Source organism: Notechis scutatus, chromosome 1, assembly GCF_049901735.1.
Source record: "Notechis scutatus isolate UNSWTSFEM ecotype Mainland chromosome 1, rNotScu1.2, whole genome shotgun sequence".
NCBI lineage: Eukaryota > Metazoa > Chordata > Lepidosauria > Squamata > Elapidae > Notechis > Notechis scutatus.
The window spans coordinates 107,208,026-107,231,293 of record NC_142009.1 but is presented as its reverse complement, the minus strand read 5'-3'; the positions used below and the strand labels follow the sequence as shown (position 1 = coordinate 107,231,293).

The window sequence follows — 23,268 nt, the reverse complement described above, 5'->3', positions numbered from 1 at the left end:
TAAATAAATAATAAATAAATCCTGATAGTGCAACAATGGTGTTTATAAAGTAGGCTGGATTCCACTAGGACCAAAATAATTACAGTGGCAAGTTGAGAAATTTAGAACAGTATCCATTCCAACTAAATGAGCGAGAGAATAAAACAAGCCAGAGTGTAGTTCAGTGAATTTACTGCTCATAAATATTAGATGATTGTATAGTCCAGCAAATTTTAATTAAGCATATGCAGAAAACATTTCTGAATCTTATGAAAAAAGCCAGTAATTTTCTTGAATCAACAGTTAATGAAATACCTGTTTATTTACTCCATATGTTGATCAGACTTTGTTGAAGATAACAAGATAACTTTCCAAATTAAGTGTTTTTACTGTAATTTGCTTTCAGACTCTCTTTTTCCACATTGGACTAGATCCAGAAGCGCTGTGTTAAAAAAAAATTCTGACAATGACATCAGTCACTGTGATGCCATGGAAGATGTCATCCTGAAATCATATGCAAAACTGTGAAAGCTTAATTTCTACAAGAGACTCTACAACATATAAGACATGTGGAAGCCATATTTCCATTTCACTTTATTTTTGTCACACAAAAATCTTGCACTGTTTAACAAAATGGCCTTCCATTGATAGCTAAGGGTCTTCTGTTAACTTAAAGGCACTTTTGAACCTAGTCAGTAAGCAACAACTGTACTTTAAGCTCGAGCAGAGACAAAAAGAATAAAAAGGTTACCTGATAAATTGTGCTTGTGTGATATGAAGTGTGAATAGTAAATTACATGAACCCACCAAAGGAATATTAGAGATAGATACTGGATATGTCCTTCCTCTTATAAAACTGTCATTAAAATGCATGGTTTATGATTACATAGAAGAAGGAAGGCTGATAAATAGACTATAAATTTGTGAAGGCAGCTAGTTTATCTCTGAAGGTATTAGGTATTCTAAAATTCTGGGTGCTAATGATCCAAATAATTCATGATATGGACAAAATGAAAACAGCAAAGGAACTTCTATAATGGGCAGAAAATTGGAGGAGGTGACACAGTAAACGAATGAGAAAAAGAGGGCAATTTGTCAAGCTCAAAATAGCATACAACAATGCACTTGTCAGTTGTTTTCCTACAGGTCACCATGAGAATCAGGCAAGGTTAATGAGAGATGGTGAGACACAACATTAAATAAAAACTGAGGTGCTTAAACAGTTAGAAAATGTGCACGACTATAGTGTGGTTTTGAGTACTCCTAGAAACATCAACTTACAATCTGATCTGGGTCATTCATCAGGAAACAGATAAATGGTATGACAATCTTAACAATTCTTTGCCGTTTGCATACTATACAGTTTTCTTTAAAGACAATCTTCAGGCAGCTGGGTTGAAAAATATGGTTGCTCAGAATGCATTCAATAGTGAATCAATAAAACAATCTTATGTGTGGTGGGGAGAAAGTGATGGTGAATAATCCACATTTCTAAAGCTATAGATAGATTCGGTGTCAGAACATATTTGTGTTCAGAGAAAAAAAATAGTTCTATCCTCTTAGTCCACAGATGTCAGACTTGCATCGTCATGGTGGTGTCATGACACATAGTGACTTTTTTCCCCTTCGCTAAATGGGCGTGGCCAGCGCGTGACACATTCAGTCCGTGGGCTGCAAGTTTGACAGACCTATTTTAGTCTCTGTAGCCCACAGATTCAGAGGTAAGGGCTGCATTTCTTAAATCAATTTTTAAAATTTTATATATACAAATCAGAGTAACCAAAGTAAAAGCATCAATTTTCTTGTTTCCTACTTTTTATGAAAGTTTTTTTTTTCAAAAATGGTACAGCACACACACACACACAAACTGTGTGGTTTTCCACCCCCCACAGCTGTTTTATTATACAAAATTATTCAATTTACCACATATCTATATCTATTTGATCCTCTCATTTAATTTTTAACTATATAACAATAATTTAAATGAAAGAGAATTTTCTAGCATTGCTCTTAAGAGGCATTACTTGTACTACTTATATAATTAATCGTATCTCAGAATTCAGAAGCTGCAGTCTTCCAGTCTCAGAACCCATCTGTGAGAAGATTTTAAGATTGGACTTGGTAGCTGAAACTGTTTTGATGCAGTGCTAAGATTCTAAGCAGGCAGCAGAGGCCAACTTAAGAAAGCTTCTTGGATCTTAGGGAAGAATAATTTATTAGACGGAGAACCTCCATAGGAAGAACCTCATGAGATAGAGAAGGTAATTATATTGGATTTGTTCCTGATTCAAAACTGCAAGCCCAGCTCAATTGAAGTCCTAAGGTCCTCAGGAACTATACAATTTAAGCAACTGAAGTTATTCCCCTTGACTACAATTATTCTGACAAAATTGCCATGATTATTCTTATATATAATCCCATCAGTCTATTTCCTTTGTAAGCATGCAGCATTAGCATAATGTAAACAAACAAATAGTAAGCAAAAGAAAGTTGGTACATGAAATAAAATATTGGTAAAAATAGATGAATGGAATCTGAAGCTGAGGGAGATGGCTGGCATGCAGAAGAGGATGAACAGCAAGGAAATTATCAGACACAAGCTTGTAGTCCAGCTACCAGAGAGGTTAGGGGTCAACAGGAAACAATCCATCAATATTTTACACGTAAACAACCTGGAGCTTCTCTGGGAGGGAGATGGGTGGTTTCTAAAGGAAACGTTGTGCTGGTTTTTGTGGGGAATTGCCCTATTTCTGCATTGGACCTATCATCTAAGCAGCGCCCATGTCTTCCACAATCCCTCTACATTGCCTTGGCCAGGATGTAGCAAAGCAAGTATGAGTAAGCATGGTGCGCGTAATTGTAATGAATAAAACATTTGTAGATTAACGGAGACTCTGTATGCTGTGCTCAGTGTGCCCCTTAATTTCATTACTGCACAAGATCCTGTATTTAATAACTCCTGTATTTCAAAAACTGTGTGAGTGTAATTAATACCCTAATAAAATTACTTTTATGTTTCTCTTTGGGTGCCCTACTTTCATTTCAATATTGCACATTAAGCAAAACTGATAGCTTTTCTTGCTTTTCTTGATATTTTCATGCCTTGCAACACAGGTAATTAACCACTGACAGCATTTTGATCACCAGCATTTCTTTATCTGAAAATGTTTACAAATGATAACTTTTTTCCTTATCTTCAATATCTGAGATGATAAAAAGATATCACAGCAATTTCCAATCTGTCCAGTTAAGAGTTTATATAAAACTTGTTCTGAAACAGCAAATGTCCTGCTACAGTTTAAAAATTACAAACTTTTTAAAAAAAAGTAAGCTCTTAAAAAGGATCAAAGAATTTTGCCACCTTCTATCAATTTGCTAGTTTAGTTTAGCAGACTTGTTGCATGATTAGTCTTTTCTGCAAATAAAGGTAATCCTCGATTTACAACAATTCATAAAGTGACTGTTCAAAGTTACAAAGGCACTGGAAACAGGGACTTATAACCAGGGGTGGGATTCAAATTTTTTAACAACAGGTTCTGTGGGCATGACTTAGTTGGTGGGCATGGCTTGGTGATTATGTTATTGGCTGGGCGTGGCCAATTCAACGTCACTCACATCGAGGCACGCATCTCCTCGCCTGGCCTCTCATGACTGTGGGGATGCTGCAACAGTCGTAAGTGTGAAAAATGCTCCCAAGTCACTTTTTTCAATGCCATTGTAACTTTGAATGGTCACTCCACACAAGCAAAGTACCAGCAAAGAAAGGAAAAAAAAACCTTCAGAGAAGTTCCTGAGACAGGAAGTCTAGTCCTTCCAAGAATGTAATAAGGGTTATCGGAGAGGCAGTTTCTCTAAGCAACACCAGAATGTTTCCTTCCTGCCTTCCTTACAGGATTAGGCCAGTAATTTCTTCTAACAACCGGTTCTCTGAACTACTTAGAATGTTAACAACCGGTTCTAGCAAATAGGTGCAAACTGGTAGAATCCCACCCCTGCAACCGGTTCTAGCAAATAGGTGCAAACTGGTAGAATCCCACCCCGCATATAACCATTTTTCAGTTACAAGCTTTGCAGCATCCCCATGATCAAAATTCATACGCTTGGCAAATGGTTCATAATTATGACCTCTGCTGTGTCCCAAGGTCATGTGATTCCCCTTTTGAGACCTTCTGACAAGCAAAGTCAATGGGGAAGCCAAGTTCACTTAACAACCAGGATACTAACTTATCAACTGCAGTGATTCACTTAACTGTGGCAAGAAGGTAAATAGGGCAAAACTTACTTAAATGTCTCATTTAACAACATAATTTTTGGGCTCAATTGTGCTGGTAAGTCGAGAATTATCTGTAGTACATAATCTGCTGACTGTGCAGCAATTTTTTTTGAAAAAAAAAAACCTGCAAAGTATTGCATGCATTACAGTGATTTTTTTAAAAAGCCTGTACCTATACAATAGTGTAATAGGAAACACATATCCTCATTCTACAGTGAATAAATCTGAATCTTCTTTCTTTCTCTTTCCTCCCAAATGAACATGCCTAAACAAATTCTGGCAGAAGTGTAAAATGAGAATACTAAACAATAATAATGAACAACACTTTGCCAAACTTTCCAGTGAGCTAGATCAGCACCTATTATTATGTTTTCAGGCAGCTACCTCTATTAATAGCATAATGCCCATCATAGCATTCAGCCTCTTACTTCAGTTTTTTCATATATGGAAGAAAAGTTGTCTTGAAACCCTGAAAAGCCATAAAATGATAAATGTTCAAACACTTTCAATAGATTCATGGCTAAATGGACCTGCTTAATTTGATTAAATCTCTGTTAAATTAAATCATTCACTCATGGCTTCACATAATTTTAGTTCTGGCCCCAGACAATTTTCTAGCAGTACAGAATCAACAACTGTATTGTTTCCCTTATTATTATGACTTTTCATATTATGTCCGTATCAATCTACTGCATAGCTCTTTGTCACTGAATTGTAAGGTATAATAATCAGCAAGTAATTAGATATTCCAGAGAAAAGTAGATAAAAACGCCTAATCACAGCATTTTCGGATCCTGTCCTATCTAATGACCAAAATGATAAAGATGTGTGTGTGTGTAAGAAACAATATTCAGAACCATCAAAGTTATCAACAATCTTTGGACAAGTTGATTCATCAAAGGGAGATATTTAGGATATTTTGGATACCCCAAAGAATGCATTTAAAAGAATGGATATTGGATTTTATATGCTGGAGATATAAAAATCTGAGGTATAAAGAAACTGACCCCTATGTCATAACTGGTAACTTTTTGGGATAGTATATAAATATATATAAACAGATTTATGGTAGAATCTTTAAATGTTAATATAATGTTAAACTATATACAGATTTGAATTTGACTTTCTACTAGAAATTATAGTTGTATAAAGAATGGGGGTGGCTAAAATAATGAAATTGAGAAATGTAAAATTGATATTATTCCAGATGTCAAAGAGTAGCTGTCGGAAATATGTGATCTCTTTGTTTTGGAAAAGACAACATTTTCTCCTGCTATTTCCTTTCTCCCAAAAGAAATAGTAGTATTTATTACTAGGGCAAAATTTGTGATATTTTACAATAATATTTTATATGATCATTATTATATTAGTGTATTCATAAGTAAACCAGTAACTATTGGTAAATATAAAATAAATGGTAGATTTTTTTCATTTCTTTTTCAGTTTGTACTGTTAGTCCTTTGTTTAGTCTCTATTTTTAAAAAATAATATTAACTATATGCATAACATAAACAAACAATGTGTAGTAAGAGTCAAAGAATGTACGTGCATATATGCATGAGATATATCTACAAAGTATTTCATTACTGTGTAATAATCAAGAGAACCCACACGAAACCTAAAATTATTCAGTGTTTGTAGTACAATTGTTTTAATGGAGGAACACTGGCAGTAACCTCAATGTTTGGGATTACCAGGTTTGCAAAGAAAATACAATTTGACAGCATATACTGGAACAGTACTTACATTTAATTACAAGTGAGCCAGATATGTTGGCAAGGAGAAAAAAATACATTAAAACCATTGTGTATGAATATTCATCACCAACATTTTGACTCTTTAAGAATCCACATAACAGCATCATCTGCAATCTGTCTATTTATCAGAACATGCTATTTAAAATGTATGACTAAAATGAGGAGGCAAAGTAAACACCAAACAGAAGCAGAATGGGGGTATCAAGATCACAGGAAGCCAGGAGTGGCAGTCCTTAAATGTAAGTACTACACCAAGTGTAGTGTTTGTTTTAAAATGTTGTTAAAGCCCTTGATTTCTAACTGAAACAGTAATGATCTATTCCAGGGCTGTCAAACTCCCGGCCCATGGGCTGGGATGTACCATGCCCATGCCTGGTTTAGTGAAGGGGAAAAAAGTCCCGATATGTCACATGACGCCGCAATGATGAGTTTGACACCCCTGATCTATTCTATCCATTCAAGATTTAGGCATCTTGCTATAAAGGCATACATGTCAGATGCTTCCTCTATAACTTTGGCTGTTGGCTTGCCTGCGCCATGACCAGCTTTGGTGTCAACATGAATTAGTAACGGATTGATTTGTTTGGGGCTTCGGCCTACGATATATTGCAGAGAAGCAATGAACTTCAAGGAGTGAAGAGGCACCACTCGGTCATCATGATCAGCTGTAAGAAGTAGGATTGCAGGATATTGGACTCCATCACCTTCTGGTATTTTGATATTGTGAAGAGGAGAATATCTGCAGAAGAGATACAAGCATTTATTGATTTATTTATTTATTTGATTTGTTAATTACTTACAAGATAATAGGTATAAGTATAAACATGAGTAAGAATACAGAAATAGGTACGAATAAATGGGGACAGTAGGCACGATTGTGCACTTATGCATGCCCCTTTGTACTTTGTGAACACTTATTGGCCTTCAATAGCCAGATAAATGGACAAGCAATACTGCCTTCTACTTCAAAAGATTATTGTTTTATTAATTTATTATTTGATTATTTTCTTTTATTAGTTTTGTTTTTTATATATGATGCTTTTATATCCCTGTAAGTTGCCTTGAGGCGCCATGTGCGATTAGGTGGCAATATAAAATTTCTAAATAAAGAAATAAAAGTTCTAAGGAATGGGGGAGGAGCAGGATAGCTGCAGCTAGAAAAACAATTGGATATGGCCATCCATAATATGTAATACAGGACAATCCATGTCATGGAAACAGGCATCTGGTCCTGAAAAATTATTCCCACTGAATCCTATACTTTCTATACCTGCATTATTTCCATCTTCCAGCATGGATTTGAAGCATAAACAAAGCTGGAAAACTTACTTTACTAGCAGATACCTTGGTATAACAATAGCAATAGCACTTAGACTTATGTTCCGCTTCACAGTGCTTTCAGCCCTTTATAACCCTCTCTAAGCGGTTTACATAGGCAGCATATTGCCTCCAATAATCTAGGTCCTCATTTTACTGACCTTAGAAGGATGAAAGGCTGAGTCAAACTTGAGCCCGTGAGAATTGAACTGCTGGCAGTCAGCAGAATTAGCCTGCAAAACTGCATTCTAACCATTATGCCCTCATGGTATGATCAACAAAGGTTAAAATTAGCAAATTCAGTGCTACAGGTTATTAGGATATAGATCAAAAATAAGCAAACTCCTGGCATCTTAACTGCTTGATATAATTCTCTATAGGATTTTCTTTCTGTTGTGGAACACTACATAGTTTTGTCATCAAATCTTTAAAAAAAATATTATGTAGCTGAAGAAAATACAATCCATTCAAACTATCAAGATATTATTGGAACATCCAGGAAAATATAGGGCTTCTAAGTTCATAAGAGAAGTTTCTAAAATGGGAATACAGAAAACATATATTTATGCAGTAAATGAGCATCTGCCAACCTGGCAACTTCCAGATATGTTAGACATGTTATTCCCAAATATGGCTTACAGTTTGGGGAGATTATGATACATGGTGGGGGAAGGCTGGTCTACATCCACATTTAATTTATACTGTTAAATCACATAAAAAAACACCTTTATATTACTCAGCTTTTATGCAACAAAATAGAAAAATAAACAGCATCTTTATTATTCTTATTTAGAAATCTGGTAGAGCAGGGGTCCTCAACCACCGGGCCACGGACCGGTACCGGGCCGTGGAGCACTCTCACCGGGCCGCAAAGAATTTTTTTAAAAAATGGCGGCTTTCTTCACCTTCGTGAATGCTGCTGGGATCGGGGATCAAGGACACAAATGAAAGAAGGGAGGGAGGAAGCAACCAAGCCTGTCCTTCTCTCTGGGTCAGCTTCTCAGTCGCTCTCTCGCTCCTCCACCAGCACAGGAAGAAACTGCTTCAAAGAAGCGGGGCTTTCCTGTCGCCGCAGCTTCCCTGAAGCGCCCGTTCTCCCCACCCCCACCCCGTCCGCCCGCCCGCCCGCCCGCCCGCAGTGCTCCGCTTCTGCCTGCCTGCCTGCCTCGTTAATGGTTGAATCGGAACAGCTTCGCTGAGTAAAAGAGGCGAATAGTTATTATTCTCAGCCGAAGCTGCTCCCAAACAACCAGAAACTAAGGCAGGCAGGCAGGCAGGCAGAACGGGACACTGTGGATTGAAGCGCACACGCTGCTGGGCGGGCGGGTGGGAGTGGGGGTGAAACGGGCGCTCGGAATAGCTGCGGCGACAGGAAAGCTCCCCCGCTTCTTTGAAGCAGTTTCTTCCTTGGATGGTGGAGCAGCGAGAGAGCGAAGCCTCCTTTCTTCTCCCCCCGCCGCCCCGGTCCTTGAAAAATTTTCTGCTTGAAACCGGTCCCTGGTACAAAAAAGGTTGGGGACCACTGTGGTAGAGTATACTGTATGTCAACAGGGAGATATTCTTTACTTACTTGAGCAGCCAATCAAACTGTTCTTTATAATCCGAGCAGCCAAAATCTGTAGTCCACGCATGACCGATGGTGAATTTGTGGAATTTTAGCATGTCCATCACTCCAACCTGAGCAATCACACAGGCAAATAGATCTGGGCGCTGGTTAGCACAGGCAGCTGAAAAAGTTGGAAAGATACTCACCTATTAGCATTGATGAATACCTACTATAGAATGGCTTCAAATACAGCGAATAAGAGATAGTGTTTGAAAATTTAAGGAGGTACCAAATGTAAAGCAGAGGAAAGAACCAATCTAGAACTAAGAAGAAATTTCCCGAGAGAATAATTAATAAGTGGAATGATTTGCCTCCAGAAGTTGTTGTTGCTCCAACACTGGAGGTTCTAAAGAAGAGATTGGACAACCATTTGTCTGAAATGATATAGGGTTTCCTGTTTCAGCAAGGGATTGGACTACTAGAAGACTCCAAGGTCCCTTCCAATTCTGGTTATTCTGTTAAGCAACAATTTTCTTTAAAAACTAACCGCAGATGATACTGGAACACTTCCACCATGATATTAAAACACGTTGTGTTTAATATTTAATATAACTATGAAAAAAGGTCTGTTTTGAACACAGGTAGGCAACAACTCCCTAAGCTCTTTCTGATATAATGTCTGTATCATTTTCTCCCTCTTTTGAGGCCTAGGCAAGAGCAACTAGCTTCTCGAATTTTAAAGAAAGCACTCCACACACTCAAAATAAATAAATAAGTTGGGGACTCCTCCCAAAATCCCACTTTATGCATTATGCATTTATAACCCAATTTATGCCATTATCCCACCTATTACAGATGTTTATTTTTCTAGAACACTGTAAATGCAATTCCCAGACTCAAAAAACAAAAACAAAAAAAAGAGTCCACCTCTGCATCATCAATTAGCAAGTGCGCAAGAAGGGCAACATGGAGCAAAAATAGTAACTGGCAATTAAAAATGGGCCGAAGTGAATGTTTACTAATCACTTAAGTTCAGTGGTGGGATTCAAATTTTTTTACTACCGGTTCTGTGGGTGTGGCTTGGTGGGCGTGGCATGACTTGGTGGGTGTGGCTTGGTGAGCGTGGCAGGGGAAAGATAATGTAAAATTTCCATTCCCACCCCACTCCAGGGGGAAGGTTACCGCTGGTTCTCCAAACTACTCAAAATTTCTGCTACCAGTTCTCAGAACTGGTCAGAACCTGCTGAATACCACCACTGCTTAAGTTGGATACAAATTTGAATTGTGTTTTCCCAGCAGAATATTTTTCAGCTCTACGGGCTATAGAGCTCATTATCCTTAGGCAGACTCTGCCTGGAAAGATTAAGATTTTATAGTTTAACATAGTTGGAGAAAACCAGGTCTGAAAACCATCTTTTTACAGTAGGTACTGAATTCTTTGTGTAGCTAGTCACGTCCAACACATTATATACAGACAGATGTGCAAATGTGCATATCTCTATGATGTCCAGATGCGGAGCAAATTTTGTGAGTCTGTTAACAAGTGCATTGATGTTTTTTTTAAAAGGCATTTTAAGACTTCTCCTTTGCATACACCCAAGTTGCTTTTGCATTCCACCCAAGGTAATCAAATAACAGGGAAATATACAGCCTCTGATCTTACCAACTAAGAGGCCTCCATTTGAACCTCCATTAATAGTCAGCCTTTTTGGAGATGTATATCCCTCTTGGGCAAGATACTCAGCTGCAGACTGGAAGTCATCAAAGCAGTTTTGTTTATTGGCCAAGATTCCACCTAAGAATAAAGAAAAACCAATTAACTCCTTCAGAACTCATACAGACTTTGGATCCCAGCATAATGCAGGGAGGTGCAAAAAGCACATTTTGGGATGACTTTTCAGTTCCATGAGTATTTTAAATAATTAATGCATTTGGGAATTCAAAAGACAATAGAGATCACTTTCAACAAAAGAATCAGAAGATGGTTCTGCCAATAACGTTAATGCTTTCAAAATGCTTTGAATAATGCATAAATATGCTGAAAACTGGAAAGTACAAAATAAAACTTCACTACTATTTTAGGTAATGTTCCTATTAACATATCCCATCTAAAAGCCTTACATGGAGCAATGTAACTATGAGTAGCCCTGAAAAAAAGTTACCTAGATTTTTAATGGAAACTATAATCTTCCTTTTTTTATATAGCATTTTAAAATGCATAAATGTATGAAAAAACAGATGAACAAGATTTTTTAAAAACAAGCATGAAACTTGGTATCAAACACATGGATCTTCATTATGAGACCAGGTATTTTTGTTTTATTTATTTGTATCCTGCCTTTATTGTTTTTACAAATAATCAAGGGGGTGAACATATCTAACCCATCTTCCTCCTCCTATTTTCCCCACAACCTGTGAGATTAGTTGGGCTGAGTGACTAGTCCACAGCTGGCTTTCCCGCTTTCCAGCCTGGTGCCTTAACCACCAGACTTCTATCTCAGCAATCAACTCAGAAGAACTAAAATGAACAAAATATAATGCAATCAAGTACTAATTAATTAAGCTGTGCGGCAAGGGGGCCAATGTAACTTGTCTCTTAAGCCTACCCTTACAATGGCTCACATTCATTTATCTGTGATATTGTGATGAGCCTTGGTGACACAGTGGTTAGAATGCAGTATTGCAGGCTAATTTTGACGACTGCTAGTAGTTTGATTCTCAAGCTTGAGTCAGCCTTCCATCCTTCCAAAGTCAGTAAAATGAGGACCCAGATTGTTGGGGGTAATATGCTGACTCTGTAAATCATTTAGAGAAGGCTGTGAAGCATTGTGAAATGGTATATAAGTCTACGTGCTATTGCTAGTGTGCTTCTGGTCACTTGCAGAGCTCCCTTTTTGGAGTTGTGACTGCTGTGACACTTGAAACCCAAATGGCTTGCATAAAATTTACTAATCATACTTCTTTAACAATTTCAGTGTCTTCTTTATATTAGGGGTGCCAAACTCGTGTCGTCATGTGATGTATCATGACTTTCCCCCTTTGCTAAAATGGGGGTGGGCGTCGCCAGCACGTGATGCATCCGGCCCGCAGCCATGAGTTTGACACCCCTGCTTTATAGTATTTCAAAACCTTGGTAAATGAAAAAAACAACTCTAGAAGTGCCTGATGACTCTCTTGCCATCATATAGTAAGATATGAAATATTCAAAATAAAATGCAACCAAGGCTGAAAGAAACATGTAACACATATAGCTTTGAAAAAGCTGCAGTAGAGAGAGGAGCCTAGATAATCTTGAGTGAACTCAAAGAAAGTGAATAAACAGGATTGGACCTGGCTTGTTGTATTTGAACCGAAGTTCATCTAGAAATCCCAAAGTTGTACTTAGATTGGAAGGTCTAAAAAAATATCTTGGGAAAGGACAATAACCAACCAAATCTATAGTAATGCCAAAAAAACCTCAACATGGTCACACCCATAGCCTTTGGCTCTGAATATGCCATGGAAAACTAAAGTGAGTAGAAGAGAAATCCTGTCCTCCTTCAGTAGCACAGCTTTATTTATTTATTTGTTGCATTTGTATAGCCACCCATCTTATACCAAATGTCAGTCATTTCTCAAATTATGAGTGAAAACAATGTAAAATCATATAAAAACCATATGACAAAACCAAACATCACATGTCTTTCCATGCAATCTAAAACACACTGCACTAAAATTAATAAACAGATCTCTAGTTACTACCAATATGCAATCTGCAATGCCAATTATGCTAGGAAATGTGGAAATAAGGACCATTCAGGACAATGTAACTGTTATTAAAACACACATTAAAGCTCTTCAGCTGATTTGCAGTTATTGCAAAATACTTCACTTGGGTTATTAAAATGCTGCCATGAATGTTTTATATTTCCTGAAACCATTGTGTTCCTTTTCCAAATTATTGGTAAACTCTTTAAATTAGGGAAACAGTGAATACTAAAAGTCATAAAATGCTAACATGAAAAGGAAGCAACATGGATATTTTTCAAGCATTCTTTGAAAGCGCTTTTGAAAAAAAATGCAATTTAGAATAACATTTTTTGAAAGAAGAAGTGTGAGAAATTTTAATAAATTTGAGACTGTGATGATTTATGATGTTACATAATGTTCAGGGTATGGAACTTTATCTAGAGCAGGGATGTCAAACTCAAGGCCCACAGGCTGGATCCAACCAGTGGGGTGCTTAGATCTGGCCCGCGGGACTGCCCTGGATACAGCGAAGGACCAGCAGGCGCACCTGACATAAGTGATGTCGAGCTGGCCACATCCACCCTGGCCCTGAGGTCAAACACAACCCTGATGCAGTCCTCAATGAAATCGAGTTTGACACCCCTGAACTAGGGCATAAACAGGAGTAATGAATAGTAAGGCAAACATAGCTGAAATCAAAGAGATAGCTATAATCATTCAGCAGTCAGATCCACCATCTTTTTATATTTATAACAAAATCAGCTTGTCACTGACCAACATTATTTTTGCAATATTAAATCTTACCTTTGTGCCAGGTCTCGCCATATTCACCACCTCCCCTGATATTAGCCACAGCTAGAATACCGCCTAGATGCCTTATAAAAATAAGCCTTGATACACTGCAAAATAATAAAAGCAGCCTAAATTAATAGTTAAATATGTGTAAGTTATGGCTTTTTGAATCAGCTGGAGCTAAAATATAGCAGTAGCAAGAGTATGGATTTTCCTGATGCGTTACCACAAAGGAGAAAATATTTTACTGATACCATACATGTTGTAATAAAAAATCTTTCCGTGGTTCATTCAGCAAACCTAACTCACTGACCAAAAATTATTTCAAGTCTGCCTTTCATAGCACTGACCTAAAGTCAATGAAAGAAATAAAGTCAATGAAAAATCCACAGTAGTTTTTTCAAGTTTTTCTAATTCTATATTTCATGTATGGAAATACAGGTAGTTCTGGACTTCTAATCACAATTACACCCAGAACTATCATCACTAAGCAAGGTGATCATTAAGTGACTTTTTTTGCCATGGTTTTTAATAAATCGTGTAGTCACTATGCAGATGTGGCTTCCTCCACTGACTTTGCTTATTGGAAGCCTATTAGGAAGGTCACAGGTGACGACCATGTGACCCTGGGATGTTGCAACCATTGTAAACACATGTCAGTAGCTGAATTCTGGTCATGTGACAGCGGGGATGCTTCCACATTTATGAGAGGAACAGGTCCTAAATCACTTTTTTCAGCACTGTTATAATAATTGTTAAAGATTGTAAGTTAAGGACTACCCGCAATTCATTTATGCAACTTTAGTCTTGAAGCTTAGATGTTAGAAAGGAGAAGTATCTTGATATGTTTAATTTAGGAGAAAGCATCTATATATCTATCTACCTACCTACCTAGCTACTTATCCTTAGTTAATTCAACTCTATTAAAGATCACTTCAGTATTACATAATTCATATCTTTGCAACAATGCTAGACAGGGAGAACCCATAATACTCCTGTATTTACTATAATTTAGTAGTGCTAAGAAATATTTAGACTTTCCAACTTGGAATATATTTAGATATACCAGCCTAACAACCTGAACTCCATTTTTATATCTGTATAACCATTTGAAGGCACATTTCCTGAGCACATATGAACAAAAGCTGCCTAGAACAGCTTATTTTTTCAGTTTGGAATGCCACAAATGGAAGTCTAATTGTTTAAAAAAATCCCTGTCGGATAATAAAAATAAATTAGACATATCAAACATAAAAGGAATGTAGCTTTTAGAAAACATGCAAAAAAGCATATTTGAAGTAAAATAATGCCATCTTTCTGTGTGAGAATTCATTAATCAGATTTTAAAATTCATTCTCTTCTCCTTACCTCTTTGACAACCTGGGTGTTTATATTAGCTGGTTTGGCAGTAGCATGTTTTATTGGTTTTATCTGTGCATGAAATCTATTAATGCTTTTGGGTGCAATCTTAAGTGAATTGAATTGGGATGGGTGGGGGTGGGACTTGAACCGTGGATTGTCTGCCACTTCCAAAGCTTTGCTGACTTGGCATAAGTGATTATTTATTTTTAGATTATTCTTTGTTTCAAATAAAAGGCTGTGTTTGCATGTTTATAATTTGAAGCTTTCTAATGAGGGCTTTGGGATATCTGCATAAATACCCTGCACCAAATCTGTTACTTCTGAAGGTGGAGGGAAAGCTCAACGCTCTTTTAATGTTAGCGCATAAAGTAAGAGAACTGCAACAAATTGCAAAGATGTCAGAGACATTAATCAAGCCTAAATACTATTAACCATGTTACAATTAATGATCACAAAAGGAAAAAGGATAGGAAAAAACTCTGCTGTCAAATGATATTGAAAATTAATGGAGTCTAATGTTGAGAGGGAAAAATTATATACTAGAAAAAACAAATCATCCTGAGAAATATGCCATATTTTCCCAAAATAATATTATCTACATACCACTTTATACAGAAAGCTAGCTGCCATTCAGAGATGGTTTATATGTCAAATTATGATACAGTACATACTGTATCTACTTCCACTATTCCTACCTTAGAAGTGATCTATTTTGCTTGCCTATTCTTTTATTCTAATTAGTTCTCTGATCAAAGCAATGGTTCTCTACAGAGCCAATACATCTCTTATGCATGCCTGAAGTAGAACAGAGTGCTTAGAGAAAGAACCTCCAGACACCAGGTTATGTATATTGATGTGACATATTCTATATGCTTTATATAATAAATAATAAACTGACACAAAAATATATTCTCCTGCTGAGCTCACAGTTTGAAGGTTTGAAAGATCTGGAGCTTGAAGATTATGAAAGTGTTTTGAAGTCCACCTAGAACAAAAAACTTGTTTCTTGCTTTTGGGTGTATGACTCATTTATTTAGTGTTTACTGTCAGGCTGTATTTCTGGTTGAGTGATTAGTACTATATAAGAAACATAGAACAACAAGAAAAAAATGAGGGTAGACATCATGTAGAAAGAAAACACGTGGAATGCTGGTGGAGTATAAGTATTTTTCGAGTCATCTGTTCTGGAATTGTGTGTATGGGTTCCTTCCTTCCTTCCTTCCTTCCTTCCTTCCTTCCTTCCTTCCTTCCTTCCTTCCTTCCTTCCTTCCTTCCTTCCTTCCTCTCTCCCTCCTTCCTTCCACCCTTCCTTCCTTCTATTTTTCCTCCCTCCCTCCCAAATCCCTACAATCTATATGGCTTATATCAAAGAAGCTCTGCTTTATAAAAGGAACTAAAATATAAGCATACCACATAGTCTACAGTGTAATTAAGAATTTATAAGAGACTCTTCAATTAGGGAGGAAAAATGCTGTGTAGAAATGAAATGAGGACATATTGTAGGAAAAAGTTTGAACAATACCTTTTTCAGAAGATACAGAATGGATGTGATGCAGCTCTCCCTCATCTCCCCAAACAGATTTTTATTGGGTAACAGGGAGACTTAAAAATAAATGACAATAAACAGAGCCTCCTAGTCCAGGAATGGATGCACAACACTAAGGTCCCCTTAGCCATGGCTACCACCTGCTTTTTCAGCAGGAGCCATGTGTCCACTGCCTGAGATGTACACCGAGTACATCTCAGGCAGGGTCACCTCATCTAGGACCAGAGGTGGAAAAACCTTGACATTAGATAGCCCAAGCCCAAGCATACAAAGTCACTCAGTCTTACTTAAGACTCAGGGAGCCTGCTGAGGGGGAATACTACTGTGGAGCGGGGCAGGAGATATAGAGTGGAGTATGAACCCTAACCCCAAACTGTCGGATTACCTCACAGAGAGGCTTCATGTAGATGTTAAATAAGAGGAGAAAGGAGCTCTCACCCCATCAACACTGACTGGAACTGACCCAGGAAGAAAGAGGAAAACCAGCCTAACACATGGCTACCCACCCTCAACTCCCAAAGCCAGTCCAGAAGGATAACATGATCTATGGTATCGAAAGCTGCTAAGAGATCAAAAAGAGTAAGAATGAATGCAGTATCCCCATTCACCTTTGTGTCATCCAAGAGTGTGATCAATGCTACCTAAACTAAATTGTAGCAAGATACAATGATTGTTTATGTATTAGTGATGCTCCATATCCTCATGTTTTGTCTCCAGGGAAGACTGAACTGCTTCTGAAGGAGTAGGTCCATATTTGGGTTCATCCTAAAGTCATGGCACCTACTTGATCAGAAGGTGAAAGCCATAGCTGAGGGACCCTTGCTCACCTTCAAATGGTACAAACTGTTGCATTCCTATTTTCAGGTTTCAATATTTTTTTCACAAACTCCCAACTTTCCACTTACCTATAGCTTGGTGTGATAGATATGTTGAAGCCACCGTAACCATAAAGGAAGGCAGGATGAGACCCATCCAATTTGATTCCTTTTTTGTGGATAATAAACATTGGTATCTTGGTACCATCTTTGCTTGGATAAAAGACCTGAGACAAAAAGGAAAGGGAAAATAAAACTATGAATGATGAGAATACTTAGGAGTATTCTTGTAGTCATATTAGTGACTCTTTTACCTGAACAAAACAGAAGGGGATGCTGGGATACCTAAAAATCAGAATTTCCTTCCTAAACCAGAAATTTAAATGCCTATGAACTTTTCTTCAGCACTGAAGAAAAGTTGCCAATTATTCTTATTTGTGATAAGCATCTTTAAAAAGTGTTTTACATGCTGCTGATACATTTTGGCAATACCATAATCCTAGAAGAGAAGTGGAGAAACGCTGGCTCTCTGGATGTTACAGATTAAAATTTTTAGTATTAGTCATGCAACCTAAGACTGCTGGGAATTATAATTCAACAATATCTGAAAAGCCACAGCTATTTAGGCTTGGTCTACAATGACTTATGTACACTATCCAGGCAGATATTTGGTTTTTTTTAAAATCACAGATAGTGATCATAGATATGAAATGTGTTGCCATAAAATATTACTATGGACAATGAATTGATAGCAACTTAAAATGGAAAAGAACAAATTCATGAAAAATCAGTTTATAAAGAGCTTGCTGACTTTATATTACCTCCTGAATCATTTAAATACTATTTGCTGGGAAATGCAACGGAAAAGGTGATTTGGGGCCTTCTTAAAAGTTTGATTGGCATTTTACTAGTATTGAGTACTGAACTCGACATCTCTTAGCTGATGCAGCAAGGCTTTTGTAATATTTATAGATAACTTGGAAACAAAACAATGTTTATATCAAATGCATTCATGGAGGTGAAAAGGAAGAAACCCCAAGGAGAAATCAATCACTATAGAGAGATTATTACTGTTAAGATGCCTAGAACCTCTATTACAGAATTGCTGACTCACATAATATATATTAAAAAAATAACACAAGGTTTAGATACAGATATTCATAAAGTTAAGGCTTAATTAACAATGGATGTATAGAAACAGAATAAAACAGAACCCAAGGAAATTTATAACAGCAAGCATAAAGACAATCAAAATGTTAAATGGTGTTTATGTTTGATAATGGCATAATCACACTCTGGCTCTTCCTAAAATCTTTTTGTTATTTTGCTAGATGTTAAAACTCTGCAGAAAACAGATTTATTTGCCATTTCTGATTTTGCTGCCATTTTGAATATTGGAACAGTCGAATTTCAGATGGATTTTGTCTTTTCTTCCCAACTATCTCAGTTCCTTTAAAAATAATTTTACATTGTAAGACTTTTAGCAGAATTCCTGAATTTAGTCAAAATAGTCAAAGAGATGTCTATAACATGGGTCTCTGACCTTGGCCACTTTAAGCCTAGAGGACTTCAACTCCCAGAATTCCCCAGCCAGCTTTGCTTTGCTGGCTGGGAAATTCTGGGAGTTGAAGTCCTCCAGGCTTAAACTGGCCAAGTTGGAGATCCCTGGTCTATAAAGTTAAATAGAAGGAATTAATAAATGAGTAGCATTTATTTCCAGTGCTTAGATTTCTTCCCTAAATGAGGTAATTTCCAGATGTGAACTTCCAAGCCCTAGAATTGTCATATGAATTCTAATAACTGAAATTCATATTTCATGAGTTTCAGATTGAGGAAAGCTGTCCTATATAATTCTTGGGCAAGAATCCTTGGCTGCATTCTGAAATTAATCAGCAGTTTACACAAAAAGCTCTCTCTAGGTATGATGTTCTATTTTACCCCATGAAGAACATGCTCCACTTTTCTGAGGCATTACTTTATGTAGGGTTAATAACTAGGCCATAACCACGTGATATCTGGTGACATAGAGATCCCATATATGGAGAACTTTCCCCAATTAGACAACCCCCAGAAGTACACCTCTTCTAGAATTCCCATCCAGCATAGTCAATGTATAACCTGAGTAGCAATTCAAGGAATTGTAACCCTAGTTATATGGGGGCTGCCAGTTTAGTGAATGATGATTTAAAGTTTTAAAAATTATAGAATGTTTACCCTGATTTTTGTAATAAGAAAAAAAAATATTTTATAAAGAAACTGAAGGAATCTTCCCTGGAATAAAGCAATGAAATGAGGCAAGAGCTATTTTTGCAAGTAGATGTTAATTCCACTCAACCTGGCTGGGGAATTCTGTGAGTTGAAGTCTACAATGTTTTAAAGTTATGATGGTTGAGAAACACTGCCCTAGGACCTCATATGTCTTGACTGTAACCATCAGAAATCTCCAACAATTTTAAAATTATCACTTTTAATGCTACAAAATGGGATAATAAATTGTTTAAAACTTAAATAATGTTTTATATCACTATATATCCTTAATTCATAATTATCTTTAAACACATATAAGCCTTTTAGCTTTGGTCTTGGCTGTAAAACTGCTTTCTGGAGTGTGGCCCCAGTATAGTACCCAAAGGTTCTCAGCTAAGAAAAAAATACCCCTGGATAATGGGATCCTATTTTTTTAAGCAACCTGTTAATTATTCTTCAATATTATGGCATCGAACGTTTTAGAAAGTCACAAGTATCTAGGAGCAGATAACACATCTCAAATTGTAAGACGAGAATGCTAACAAATCAAAATAATGAATTCTTCAAAGAACATATACTGATTAATTTGACGATGAAAGGATTTTTTGAGGGAAAAACGGTGGTTCAGCATAAACTAATGCCTTTACACCTATCCTATGAGACTCAGATGTAGATTGGGTGTCAACTAATTTTTCTCTGAATCCCCATGATGGTCCTGGCGCTGATTTGTTTTGAGTACAAGAGAGGCTGGCTATGCTAATGATGTCAGGCTTGTTAAACTTTCAGAGTAATATAATGAAGGGTCCTATCATAGATATGCCAACAAGGCTGTTATGAAAAATAGAAGACTCGGGATAAATAATCAAGGAAGCCCTTCAGAAAAGTTCATTTTTCTATTCCCCATTCAAGGGACAAGAAGCAGTGTCATGCTGATCAAGGCCAAGTGCCAGAAGCCAGTCATTTAGAAAAATCCCTCATTAGTGAATTTGGCAGCCTGGCAGCAAATAAGCTCACCAGGTGGCAGGAGGGGAAAAAAAAGAGAGAAATGGAAGAGCAAAGACGATTTTCAAAACAGTTCAAACAGAAATCCAGCAGCGAAGGCAAAGGATTAGTGAGCTTTTATTATTATTCTTATTCTCCTTACTTGACAAAATTGAAGAAATAGTTTTATTCACCCTGAAAAAATATTACATGTAAAAAAAGTTTGATATAAAACAGATCAAATAATTTTGAAGTCATTTAATTCTACTTATATATGATAGGAAGTTGAAAGACTATAAAATAAAATACTATTTGATATAAAATAAAGCAGTATTCTCTATCATTTAGGTATTACTAAAAATTCTTTCATTAAGGTAGTTATTAGTGATCCTAACAATTACTGAAATGGCAGTCAATAGAGAAACTAGAGAGAAAAGAAACTAGAGAGAATAAATAAAACTAACGTAAGAGTCTTTGCAATATTAAAAAAAATCAACATAATTGAAACTGGAGCATGTGGTCCCAATTCTTTTCTTCTTCTACTTCAATGTTTGCTCTATCTCAAAGTTTTTTCATATTTGACATACAGTCACCCTAGTAACAAATGGTATTGCAGAATAAGTCTCCTTTGCCATTGATTATCAACAACTCCTTAATACTACATCCAAAGAAAGCTCATTTGTTCATTTGCTCATTATCTCAGCAACAAAAGCTTTTTTCTGAGAACTATGTTTAGACGTTCTTTTAGGTACTTATGTGCCACTCATGTTTGCAAAATCAGTCTGATTTGTAAGAAATGCCTGCTTAAATAGTTTAGCAGGTTGCACTAGAAACAACCATTATCATTTGTCCACTGAGCTAATTTTAAACAGCATGAAACACATGTCAGAAATATTAGTTTTTTTAAAAAAAACCTAAATTTAAGTATCTTGTTTTATTGAACCTCTGATTAGGACAAATAATTGGAAAAAAATATTAGTGATGACATTTTCCAACACTTTCATAAATATGCAAACAATAAATATATCAGGACAGTTCATTTCTAACATGTCTACCTAAAAATGGAATCTGAACATATTTAAAAGCATCAATACACTTATATTTTTTCATCGCAGATAAGGGAGGATTTGCCTTTTCTTTTCTTTTTTCTTACCGCAGATGCTTGGCTCTAAACTCATGATTTTTTAATTTGCTTTAATCTTTTGTAATTTCAATTTGTTTTTATGTTCATAACTGTTTTTTATAACTATATACGTTATACTGTAAGCTGCTCAGACTCGCTTTGAATTGCAAGATGGGCAGCATATAAATTTAATAAATAAAAATCAATCTATTGCAACTTAGGTATGTGCATACAATGTGGGTGTAAGGGTAAGAGAAAGAATGTATTGCATTCACAGATGCTGTTCTACCCATAAAATGATCCCACTGATTCATACCTTCTATTTAGAAGTTGCAACATACCAAAACAGAGTAAAATTCAATTGAAATGCATGTTCATGTTCCTAAAATGAACTTCTGATAATATATTTGCAGCCCTTGGGTCACAATTGGTCCTCACTTTAATTTCAAAACTATATGTGAAATCAGGTCAGACCTTGGTTCAGAACTAACTATCCCTTCCCTGAAGGTCGAGAAAATAATGAATGGGGGGGAGAGGAAAGGGGGAAGCCATTAATGCCCACTTCAGGCCCTAGGCCCACACATATTTTTTTGTACTTAGCACAAGGCTTCCATAGCAATGCTGAAAAGAGTTTCAGATCAGTGGTTAGATTTGTTATGCAATTTTAGAAACTCTCTGATATGCACATGGAAGCAATTAAGCTTTCCATAAATTTCTTTAAACCTGTCTTTCCTACTTTCAAAAACTAATGCATGTTTGGTTGATCTTCTCTGAGAAGTGATTTCTTGTCAGTCTATTTAGCAGATTTTAAAGTATCTGCTGCCAGTGAGAACAATGGAACACTGTTTAAAACAATGGAGACCACCCCATGATTGGTGACTTCTAGCAATGGAAAAATGTTATGTTGAGAATATTAAAGATGTATTACTTTTTGATGAACTTAGAGAACAATGAGTTTGAGAAATGTGTTTTGTTCTGAATATCTATGCCTCCCCCCCCCAAGAATCTACCACTTTCACCTAGATGGGTCCACATCTGTAGCAGAAGCAACTAGTGCCTTAAGAATGCAAATAGCTCTTGCTTTTGTGGCTCCTGAATCACTCTCTTCTTGTACCAAATTCAGTGATGTGGTGGCTGAAAATGTGCATTAAGCATTATAATTTCCTTCTTAAGAACCTTCCTCTCAACCCCATTCCATGTGGAAATAGTATCCCCCAACACAGGCCTTGAAATAGCACCATTTGTGTCACTTCAGTAGTGACTGTATCGGGAAAGTGTTCATCTCATTTCTAGATTGCTTCTTTCAGCTGTGGCAAATCCTCATCTCTCTCTGATCAATATTCTTTTTCCTCTATGACCATTTTAGTTTGTTTTGAAGGAATGACAGGATACCAGCCACATTAACATCACTGGAGAAACAACAGAAGAGGACCTCACTAAATACAGTGATCCCCATCTTTTATTCTCTGTACCTAAGCCAAGATTATTATAGCAATATTTTGAATGACTGTGGTCTAGTCTATTGGTTAAGAAAGCAGAAGACCCCGAATTCAAATTCTGCCTTAGGCAAGAAAGTCAGCTGGGTCAGTCAGTCACCCTCTCTCAGAGCAAGCTCCCTCACAGGGTTATTGCTGGGAAAATAGGAGGGGGAAGGTGTGTTGGATATGTTTTATTATTATTATTTTTGCAAAAAGCTTTGTAAAAGTAATAAAGATGGTATCCGAATAATTTTTTGAAACGTTCTGTCTCCAATGTTGTTTAATACTACCAAGACAGAAAAAAGTAGACCAAACTTTATAAT

The 23,268-nt window shown here is 36.6% G+C and overlaps 1 protein-coding gene and 1 long non-coding RNA gene across 2 annotated transcripts in view; one reads left to right on the top strand and one right to left on the bottom strand.

Annotated features, from left to right (window-relative positions):
• The first annotated feature begins 556 nt into the window (after positions 1-556).
• LOC148132933 (uncharacterized) lies at positions 557-6,361 on the top strand. The gene is made up of 2 exons (XR_015745268.1): positions 557-3,947; positions 3,995-6,361. It is a non-coding gene; the product is annotated as an uncharacterized LOC148132933 (long non-coding RNA).
• PREP (prolyl endopeptidase) overlaps positions 5,981-23,268 on the bottom strand; it is a 72,374-nt gene continuing 55,086 nt past the window's right edge. Inside the window, exons 11-15 of the mRNA XM_026666617.2 lie at positions 17,207-17,343; positions 13,406-13,500; positions 10,536-10,667; positions 8,897-9,053; positions 5,981-6,748 (exon numbers count right to left, since the gene is read on the bottom strand). Coding sequence (XP_026522402.1) covers positions 6,454-6,748; positions 8,897-9,053; positions 10,536-10,667; positions 13,406-13,500; positions 17,207-17,343 — 816 coding nt within the window. The 3' untranslated portion in view covers positions 5,981-6,453. The remainder of the gene's footprint in view (positions 6,749-8,896; positions 9,054-10,535; positions 10,668-13,405; positions 13,501-17,206; positions 17,344-23,268) is intronic.